Below are 11333 nucleotides of genomic sequence, written 5' to 3' on the forward strand. Positions count from 1 at the left end.
GATGATGCTGCGTTAAACTGGACAAACTTAATCGCAAGCGTTAACAGCACTTGTTAGCAGTATATACAATAAGAATCTCATTATTTGAATGTGTGAACATAGCCCCTCTCTATGAATGAAAACTTTATACCTTATCCGTCTTCTGCGCAGTCTCTTCATATTGCGTTTGTACAGAATAACACAAAATTAGTAAAATAACAAATATTGCAGTACGAAATATCTCCATGCTGACTGAGCCTTTTTTGCACTTCCTGATTTCCCTACTTGAGAATCCTTGTCCAATGAATGGACGACCTTAGCACACGTGTGGTTTTGTTTACAAATTTTGGTTCACTTGCAAAAAGGGCAGTGTGAAAGCGAACCGTAGGCCTACCAAAAAAAAAATGTATTTGGTCCGGACCAAAGCAAGTGAACTATCGGACTTTCCTGGTGTGATTACACCCTAAGACCAAAAGTAAAATGCTACTATTTTTTTCCATTTCAAATTGTATTATCTGCAAATTGAATTGGCAAAAAAAATTAAATGTGTAATTTGTACAAAATTGTACAAGAAATTGCAATGCACTGTAGAACAGGTTATTGTGTAGCTAAATAAATTAATAATTATATGATATCATTGTGCAGCATCAAAGTGGGTGGCAGATGGGTGGGTCAGTCTGATCCAGACTCTGTATAAATGAAAGGACAGAAAGGAGAGCAGAACAAACTCCTAACAGGAGGAGACTCACTCATGGCCTATGAGACAGAAGATCATGAGACTCAATACTGCTTTCCTGCCATCAACTCATCATGTATCAAGGGGAAACGCTCTAAATATGAATACAACATCATACATGCGTTTGTATCATTGCTTTCAGCATGGACTGTGTTTCTGAACCTGCTGGTGATCATCTCCATCTCGCACTTCAAGAAGCTTCACACTCCAACCAACCTGATCATTCTCTCTCTGGCTGTGGCCGACCTGCTTATTGGACTTGTTATGTCCATAGAGGCCACCAGACTGATTGAGACATGTTGGTACTTTGGAGACACTTTATGCGGACTCTATTCAATATTTATTGAGGTGCCTCTTTCAGCATCTTTCAGTAATTTAGTTTTAGTTGCTGTTGATCGTTATGTGGCTGTGTGTCACCCTTTACAGTACCCACAGAAAATAACCACAACTAAAACTTTAATAAGCATCTGTCTGAGCTGGATTTGCTCCTCAGCTTATATTACTGCCTTTGTAATTAATACAGGATATTTAGACACTGCACACAGCACAGACATGTGTTATGGAGAGTGTTCTGTTATGATGGGTTTTGCCTGGGGAGTTACTGATCTGTTCATGTCTTTTATTTTTCCTTGTATCCTGATCATAATTTTATATTTGAGGATTTTTTATGTAGTACGTCAGCAAGTGAAAGTTATAAACTCTCTGATGAAGGGTGGTAAATGTGTAATGGAAGGTTCAGTGAGGAGGAAATCTGAGAGTAAAGCTGCTCTGACATTAGGAATCATTGTGACAGTTTATCTGCTGTGCTTTATTCCATATTATATCTGTTCTATATCAGTAATCTCTTCCACAACCATACATATTTTAACATGGGTCTTATACACAAACTCAGGTCTGAATCCACTGGTCTATGCTTTATTTTACCCCTGGTTTAAAAAGACAGTTAAACACATCTTAACTCTGAAAATATTTCAGCCAGCATCCTCTCTGGTCAGTATTTTTACAGAACATCAAGTGTAATTAAATAGGTAAAACCATCACTTTGAGAGCAATTTCACATACAGTAAACGGCATTATTGCCATGCAGTCATACAGGTAGATAAACACTATATCTTTGTAATTTACACCACATGTATCTCATACTAATGCATTTGCATAACAATTAAACAAATTTATTTTAAAAAATGTGACAATATTCAGTTGTTTTATTAGCTTATTACGTAAATTGAGCAAGAACCTCTACTGAAATAAATGATAGAAGTAGATATTATGTACTTTATGCTTAACTTTCATCAGTCATTTTAAATCTGTTTCATCATAAATCAAAAACACAATGTCAAAAAGAGGACAGTCATATTGAACTATGTGTAAGTGTTAAATGTATTATGGTTGTTCATCACAAAGTGAATGATTAAAATGGCTTATAACAGATCTGAAACAGAGTAACTTTAAATTCACCCAAAATGATTTTAAAGAGAACACAAAATAATGAACAGTGGAGCCTAATAAAATATGTAATATCTTAACGTAACTTTTCAAGTAAGTTGATGTAATTTGTACATTATGTTGTCTCATAAAAAGTGATACAAATTAATTAATACCATACTGAAACTACTAAACATCATCTATTGCAGTCCATATTTTATGAGCCAAACAAGGTAACATTAATGTAAAACATTTTTTTTTTATTTGAATCAATTCCTTTATTAATTATCCAGTTGGCTTTGGAAGTTTACACACTTTGGCAGGATCACTGACCCTGTAGGCCTAGTAAACAGCATGAACTGTTGCATCAGTCTGTTGTGTGTTTTTGCACCTTTAATGAATGAATCACTAGGTCAATTACACAAGAATCTGAAATTACGTCACCGCTGTGTAAAGTTAGTTCCATTATGCATCTGCAGCTATTACATTACCGATATGCTCTTCTCTCATATATTGCAGTCAGGACTTTGGGACATAAGGGGTTCAGTCACTGGTCGTCTTTTGGCAGTGGCCATTTCCCTGCAGTCTTTGCTTCCGGAGACATCCTCGAGCCCGGTGCCCCTCTTAGCTGCAGAGAAAACAATGAGCGCAGCTCTGTTGTCCGGTTTTGACACATCTGACCCCGGATTAACCCAAGTGATTATTCTCTCTCTAGCTGTGGCCGACCTGCTTATTGGACTTGTTATGCCCATAGAGGCCCCCAGACTAAATGAGGCTTGTTGGTACTTTGGAGACTCTTCTGCGGACAATATTTATTGCAATGCTAATTTCAACATTTCTCAGTAATTTAGTATTAATAGCAACTGACCGTTATGTGTCACCCTTTACAGTAAAATCACCACAACTAAAACTTTAATTAGCATCTGTCTGAGCTGGGTTTGCTCCTCAGGATATATCACTGCCTGTGTAATTAATAGCAGATATTTTGACACACAACAGACATGTGTTATGGAGAGTGTTCTGTTATGATGGGTTTTGCCTGGGGAGTTACTGATCTGTTCATGTCTTTTATTTTTCCTTGTATCCTGATTATGGGGCTCAGTGGTTCATGTGGGTTGTCTACAAACCGGAAGGTTGGTGGTTCAATCCTCGGTTCCACCTGACCAAGTGTCGAGGTGTCCATGAGCAAGACACCTAACCCCAGCTGCTCCCGACGAGCTGGATGGCGCCTTGCATGGCTGCCGTCGCCCGTCGGTGTATGAATGAGTGAGTGAATGGGTGAATGTGAGGCAAATTGTAAAGCGCTTTGGTGGCCATTGGGTCTGTGAAAGCGCTATATAAATGCAGTCCATTTACCATTATAACTTTATATTTGAGGTGGAAGTTATAAACTCTCTGAATGTGTAATGGAAGGTTCAGTGAGGAGGAAATCTGAGAAATATTGTCTGGTCTCGTCTCTACATGACACTACAGACTATCACGCTACCTACCTGCAACTTACCCGCTACCTACCTGAGTTCCATCCATCCATCGATCACCTGTTAACGTTCACACGGAAGTTCAGTCTCCAGTCTCCGGTCATCAGTAGTGATGGCAAAATTAGGCTTCCTGAACCACTGAGACCTCGCAGCCCATTGCTTCACCCAAAGGTTCATTACTCAAAGCTTCATTCAGCATTGCTCACTAGTGACACCTAGCTACTGTACAAAGAAGTAACAGACAAATTAATTAATTCTGAACCAATGACCTGAGCAGACTTATGATGTCCGTGTAACCCCCTCCCCGTCTCCCCTTCTGTTTTATTGATTTATTTTCTGTTAATGTCTGTAACCTTTCATTTGCAATAATAAAAAAGACATGAACAGACATTTGTCCATTGCCTGGGTATAAAATAAAATATATGTATCTTTCTCTGTCTGAATTTACTTGTGCAGAGACAACTGTCACACACACACACACACACACACAGTTCATTAATTATTCATAAATTGTTTGGATAGTGACAGTATGACAATGTGTTGAGTGCAGTGCTTGGAGGGAGTTTAATAAAGTAAACTGCACAGAATAGTCTGGGGTGGGAAAAGTTAAGAATTGATTCTGGTGTGTTCTGTCACTAGTTTGAGTGCAGTGTTGTGCTTATGGGACTGGATATATAGCGGAGCAAACTGCAACACTGCAGTTTTGGGTTGGGAGAAGGAAGGATTTCAATAGATTTTTATTGAGAAACAAAAAATGTTTCAAGTGTGTTGGGGTTTAGACGATTCCTCTTTTTGGACAAAACCTCTCCAGCCTTGGAAAAGATCCTTTCACAAGGAACAGAGGATGCAGGGAAACATAAAAATGTGCCAGTTGGTATAAATGAGGATACTGATGCTTCTGTTGAGCCCAGACAGGGGAGTTTCTCCTCTTTCTTGCTGGCAAATCCAAAAGGGCAATCCAAAACAAAAAGCAGTCCAGTCCCAAAAATCCAAAGCAATCCAAATAATGTTATCTAATTAATATAACAAGACTAATATAGCTACTATAATTATTAATAACAATATACTATAAGTATTCTAACCTGATATAATGTAATGTGGTCCAGCCCTAACACATATATGACACAATAACAACCATGCCAATGAGATTTCTCGGTAACACTTTACAAAAGGTTTGTTAGTTAACATTAGTTAACTACGTTAGTTAACATGAACTAACAATGAACCACATGTATACATCATTTATTAATCTTTGTTAATGTTAATTTCAACATTTACTAATACTTTATTAAAATCTTGTTAACATTATTTAATGCACTGTGAACTAACATGAACTAACAATGAACAGCTCTATTTTTTAAACTAACGTTAACAAAGATGAACAAATACACTAACAAATGGATTGCTCATGGTTAGTTCATGTTAGTTAATACATTAACTAATGTTAACTAATGAACCTTATTGTAAAGTGTTACCGATTTCTCTAACTCTCTGACTCTCTGACACTACAACTACTCCTGCAACACCCAGAAGGTGGCGCGAGTTTCGGACCCCCTTTATCCGGAAGCGACACTCATACTGAACCGATGACGTTTTCACACAAACTGAGGCCTCGTTTGTCATTAGTCACGTGATTTTCACGTTAACAACACAAGCCTCGAATCGCGGCTTCATCTGGCACGCCCATTTTTTCTCGACACAAGCTCCAACGCCTCGGTTCAAATGTCACATCACTATTCATCAGCCTGTTCCCAGTGACTCTCCATCCGCATCTGTAAACAAAGACTCTGGTTATCCTTCAGCTAAGTTCCATCCTGAATATCGTCTGCTATCTGTCTGGATCTGCAAACTGTAAATAAACACTATTTCACTTACCACCTGTCTGACTCCTGTTCCATCCGTGACACCTATAGTGCTGGGATAGACCCTACTCTGAAGTAGGAGCTAAATTAGTTCCTCCAAAAGGAGTTCCTAGAACTAAAATCGTTCCTAGTTCCTGCGGTGCGAACACGCCAAAATCCGGGTACTTCTGCCAATAGTTCTAGGAACTATGAAAAGGTTCCTCTGGTGCGAAAGCCCCTATAGATGGCCCTCTTAACTTTACGCTGAAGAGAAAATCCAACGCAACTTTGAGGGGAACAAGCCAAACATGATTATGTATTTCTGCTCAGCTAGCTACACTGGACATCAACCACACGGGATACGCTAATAATAACTTTTCATTACTGTCTACTTTCTATGTTTACCAGTTCTATCTGATAAAGTATTAGACAGGACTGTTAGACAGATCGTAAACTAATGAACACGGAGAATGCAAGCACTGTGTGGTTCATTCTCTGGTGTTCTCAGCGCCGAGCACTGTCAAACTAATGGTCCGCGTCTTCAAAATAAATAAACAAGCGTGGCTTACGTCACTTCAGAGTTCCTACTGGTGGTGCGAATGCAACCAGGAAACCGTTCCTAGGAGTACCAATAGTTCTCGGGGAACCACACTGGTGGCTAGGTTCTAGAACTAATAGCGTTTTTCCACTGCATGGTACGGCTCAGTACGGTTCGCCTCGGCGCACCACGGTTCGGCTCGCTTCGCATTTTCCACTGCGTGGTACGACTCGGCTCGGCACGGCTCGGTTCGCTTTAGCTCGGTTTGCTTTTCCACTGCAGTTAGTACCGCTTCAAAGTGGGTGGGATTATAGTCTGATCGCTATAGTTTATCCGCTCCTCTGCAACCAATGAGAGGAACGTCAGCACTTCGTCCACAGACCACGATTCAGCCATTTCTTTTTTGAAAGTTTTTTTTCTTTCTTTTTTCTTCAAGAAAGTCAAGCAAGTAGTTTTAAAAAAGGGGCTACAGCGGTGGCTGTTACTGGCTATTTAAATCTAGCGGGTAGTGACGATTCTGTCTGACCAATCAGTGATCTGCAAGGTTTTCACGTCACATTTTAGTATTGGTACGGTACGCTTGGAACCTCAACAGAGGTGGTACTATTTAAAGCGAGCCGAAGTGAGCCGTACCATGCAGTTGAAAAGCGCCACAAAGTGAGCCGAGCCGTACCGTACCGTACCATGCAGTTGAAAAGCGCCACAAAGTGAGCCGAGCCGTACCGTACCATGCAGTTGAAAAGCGCCACAAAGTGAGCCGAGCCGTACCGTACCATGCAGTTGAAAAGCGCCACAAAGTGAGCCGAGCCGTACCGTACCATGCAGTTAAAAAGCGCCACAAAGTGAGCCGAGCCGTACCGTACCATGCAGTGGAAAAGCGCCAAAGCGTGCCGTACCGTACCATGCAGTGGAAAAGCGCCATAAGTTCCTAGAACTACCCGGTACAAAAGCCCCTGTTGTTAAATGCCGTGCTTAAATGACGTTGCTGTCAGCTGGCTTACATCACTTCAGAGTTCCTACTGCCTGTGCGAATGAAAATGGAAAATGGCCCTAATGGAACCTTTAGTTCTGTATAGGAGACAGTTATTGCCCGCCTTGTACATTTCCATAGTTATTTTACAAGGGGCACTAGGAGGATTATAGACTGCTCAAGTATTCTTAAGTTCAAATGGATGACATCCGCTCTATTTCTGGAACCCTCCTAATTCATAGAAATCATCTTAACCACACCAAGGGACCCCTCAGATGAGTTTTAGGAGCCGCTCAAAGGAAAGATGATCTACAGTGGCTGATTACTGATTACAGCAAAAACCACCACACCTGTGTTCAGTTCAGTTCCACCTATGAATTGCTTTCATGTGGAAATACTAATTGATGTTTTATTAAAGTAGCTGTATGTAAGATTGTGGCCAAAACTAGTACTGCAATCACTGTCAAATTACTGTAGAGTGGTGTATCCCCTCTCCCTCCTCCCTGACTCGAGGTTGCCAGATCGGCTGCAGGATCCAGCAGGAACGTGACGAGCTGCAGGTGTGGTAACTAGAGCAGAGCTGGCAACCCGGATGCCGCAACACTACTGACTTCGTGATTGGTAGATAGGTGGAGGGTGGGGCTTCTGGCCAAAACACAACATGACAACATCAACATCAGTTGAGGGCTGCAACTGCACTTTTTAAATGACAATATCCTGGCCAGACTACTGTTGTCAGTGATATAAGTATTTGAAATGTACATGATTTCTTAATGTCTAGTGACATTTCAGGGCCATTTTATGATTAATTGAAATACATTTCTTACATACAGCTCCTTTAACAAGGTTCGGGAGGAACACGTTCTAATGATCAAACAATCAAGTCATTCCAGCCAGCTGTCAGCAATCAGTAATCAACAGGTCCACTCAATCAGCACGAGTAAAGCCTATAAATATACTCAGTCGACTCACCCATATTCCTCGACAGTTTTCAGCATCCCTCCACCACCCCATCTCCTCACACTTGCCTAGTTATCTTCCTAAACAGAGATAGGGGGGAGTACTCTGGGTTCGGGCCCAATTTCCGAGCTCGGAGCCCTCCCCCGGACAGCACGCCAAATACGCATAACCATCTATTCTCTGATCATTTGTAAGTGTGAACTTGTGAAACAATAACAAGACAGTGAAGAAATGAAACGCAAAACCAAAATGCATGCACTTTTAAACAGCGTCAGATAATCCTTATGGATTTAAGAAATGGATTGTATTTCAAAGCTAATGTTCAAAAAAGAAAAGAAATTACAAAAATAAAAAAATACATCACAGTGGGCGGTAGATGGGTGGGTCCATCTGATCCAGACACTGTATAAATGAAAGGACAGTAAGGAGAGCAAAAAGAACTCCTAACAGGAGGTGAATCACTCATGGCCTATGAGACAGAGGATCATGAGACTCAATACTGCTTTCCTGCCATCAACTCATCATGTATCAAGGGGAAACGCTCTAAATATGAATACAATATAATGTATGTGTTTGTATCATTGCTGTCAGCATGGACTGTGTTTCTGAACCTGCTGGTGATCATCTCCATCTCTCACTTCAAGAAGCTTCACACTCCAACAAACCTGATCATTCTCTCTCTGGCTGTGGCCGACCTGCTTATGGGACTTATTGTGATACCCATAGAGGCCACTAAGCAGATTGAGACGTGTTGGTACTTTGGAAACACTTTCTGTAGACTGTTTATGATAATCCTTGGATTGGTTTTCTCAGCATCTCTCAGTAATTTAGTTTTAATTGCTGTTGATCGTTATGTGGCTGTGTGTCACCCTTTACAGTACCCACAGAAAATAACCACAACTAAAACTTTAGTGACCATCTGTCTGAGCTGGGTTTGTTTCTCAACCTATAACACTATTCTTGTAACTGACCATGGATATTTAGACACGTTAAACAGAACAGACATGTGTTATGGAGAGTGTTTTTTTGCGGTGGGTTTTGCCTGGAGACTTACTGATCTGTTAATCTCTTTTATTTTTCCATGTACCCTAATCATAACTTTATATTTGAGGATATTTTATGTTGCACGGCAGCAAGTGAAAGTTATAAACTCTCTGATGAAGGGTGGTAAATGTGTAATGGAAGGTTCAGTGAGGAGGAAATCTGAGAGTAAAGCTGCTCTGACATTAGGAATCATTGTGACAGTTTATCTGCTGTGCTTTATTCCATACTTTATCTGTTCTATATCAGTAATCTCTTCCACAACCATAACTATTTTGTCATGGGCCATGTACATAAACTCAGGTCTGAATCCTCTGATCTATGCTTTATTTTATCCCTGGTTTAAAAATACTGTTAAACACATCTTAACTCTGAAAATATTTCAGCCAAAATCCTCTTTGGTCAACATTTTTACAGAATATCACTTGTAATTAAACTGGTAATTTTCAAAGCATGTATCAGTATAGCTAATTTAATAGACTATGTTTGCTGTTAAAAGCTCAAATGATATTGTCAGATTTTAACAATTAAGTAAAAATTTTTAGACACACATTGAATTTAAGGGATAAAAAGTTCATGAATTATGTTGCATTGGATCATTAAGTGAACTGAGAAATTAATCTGAGCATAAATCTGGACTAATAAAAAGGTAGATAGTATGTACTTTATGCTTTCATCAGTGATGCTGCATCTGTGTTATCGTTGATGAAAAACACAATGACAAAATATAAGGACAGTCATATAGAAGAGTGGCTGCGTTCGAAACCACATACTCACTGAGTAGGTACTTAATTTCAACAAGTAATTACTTAACAAGTGCTAAAAGAGAAGGTACTTTACGGCATGATCACGTCAAGTATGAATGCGATCCAAGTGCAACTTAAAAAATATGAGCGTCAGGTTTAATTAATCTATATATAAATATCTTGATATTGATGAAACTTGCTCATTTTGTGGTCTTGCAGTAACAGCTGGCCAGTTATTTTTTGATTGTAGTATAACTAATACATTTAGGGTTGATATAAGTTCTTATATTTTTAACCCTACTAATGTGACCCACAGTTTTATCCTTAAAGATATAATTTTTTATTACGAAAACCCAAAATCGTCATCTCTTGAATATGTTGTTAATTTCTTTATTTTATATGCAATATTTTTTTTACTCACAAGCAAAAAGCCTAATTGGGCCCACAAAGGCTGTCCTTTATGTTTTCCTCTTTTTCTTGTTGAATTTAACTCTCGTTTCATCCCTCAGGCTTAAAAAAAATAAAAAATAAATAATGTATTTTGATGAATTATGATGAAAGATATTTAACCTTGTCATTGTGCTTTTCCTCCCTGTGTATATAATCTCATATAATATGAGACATATGATGTACGCAAACCCATGATAGTTATGTTTTCAGTTTTTTTTTTTTTGTCATTATGATTGTTCATTGTTAAAGATAGAACCTTTTTAAGAATTTTTTTTCTTTGTTATGCAAAAATCCTGCCAACATTCTGGAGCCTATGACCTATCACTTTAGTATCTAGAATTTACCTATACCGTATCAGAAGGGCATGTTTTAGATTGTGTTTCAGCTTTAAAAATTAAATAAAGCTACATTTTACACCAGAATTGCATTGCTTAAAACATCTGATGTTAATTGACAAAGCACTCCGCAAAACCATATGCACCAGAGGTAAATGGTAATGGTAAGTAGTTAAAAAAAAAACGTATTTACTGTTTGAAACTATATAATTATGAAGTCCAATTAAATGCCCTATAGGCCTACTTAAACTTAATTGTCTCAGCTGTCTGACATCAAGTAGGCCCTATCCATAAAACTTCAACTTGTCATATCATTCTTTTTAATAGTTTTGTTTTAAACGAGCATCATTATCTAAATACTATATTTTTTTCCCCCAATTTAGTAATTGATCTGATCGAATCTGTATAAGATTATTGTGAAAGATACATGTAGATGATATGTCTACCAATTATGAATTCAGATTGAATGATATGTGTCAGTATGTTAATGAATAGCCAATCTGTAGTTGTAAGTCATGAAATTACTGAATAACAACACCATAATAAACAATAAAATAATAAGATTAATGATTTCTATTACACGAGAGTAGATGTTAAAACTTCATGCTGATTTGTACTCTGCTTTCGCCAAGATAAGCAAAACGAAGACGTAGCTTTACAGTAAACTATGCTTCTCCATCCATTTACGCTTTTTTCCATAAGGTGGTGTGACTCCCCTTCTGTCCGGCGTTAACGGCAGCAGTGTACTTGGCGCGTCAGCGCACGCTACGGCTGCAACTACAGGACCATTACGACAACCGTCTGGATTGAGCCGAGTATAAGACTAATGAGAAC

General features: G+C 38.9%; 1 protein-coding gene and 1 pseudogene across 1 annotated transcript; both read left to right on the forward strand.

Annotated features, from left to right (window-relative positions):
- The first annotated feature begins 676 nt into the window (after positions 1-676).
- Positions 677-1735, forward strand: LOC130078545 (trace amine-associated receptor 13c-like). The gene has a single exon (XM_056244087.1). It carries the CDS (start codon positions 677-679, stop codon positions 1733-1735), a length of 1059 nt encoding a protein of 352 aa, XP_056100062.1.
- A 6602-nt stretch (positions 1736-8337) lies between these two features.
- LOC130078534 (trace amine-associated receptor 13c-like) lies at positions 8338-9399 on the forward strand (annotated as a pseudogene).
- Positions 9400-11333: the final 1934 nt, after the last annotated feature.

Source organism: Rhinichthys klamathensis, unplaced genomic scaffold, assembly GCF_029890125.1.
Source record: "Rhinichthys klamathensis goyatoka isolate OS25496 unplaced genomic scaffold, OSU_Roscu_1.1 h1tg000027l_1, whole genome shotgun sequence".
Classification (NCBI taxonomy): Eukaryota; Metazoa; Chordata; class Actinopteri; order Cypriniformes; family Leuciscidae; genus Rhinichthys; species Rhinichthys klamathensis.

Excerpts from the sequence above, each read along its gene's own strand:
- LOC130078545 (XM_056244087.1), top strand. The coding sequence starts at position 677 with ATGAAAGGACAGAAAGGAGAGCAGAACAAACTCCTAACAGGAGGAGAC.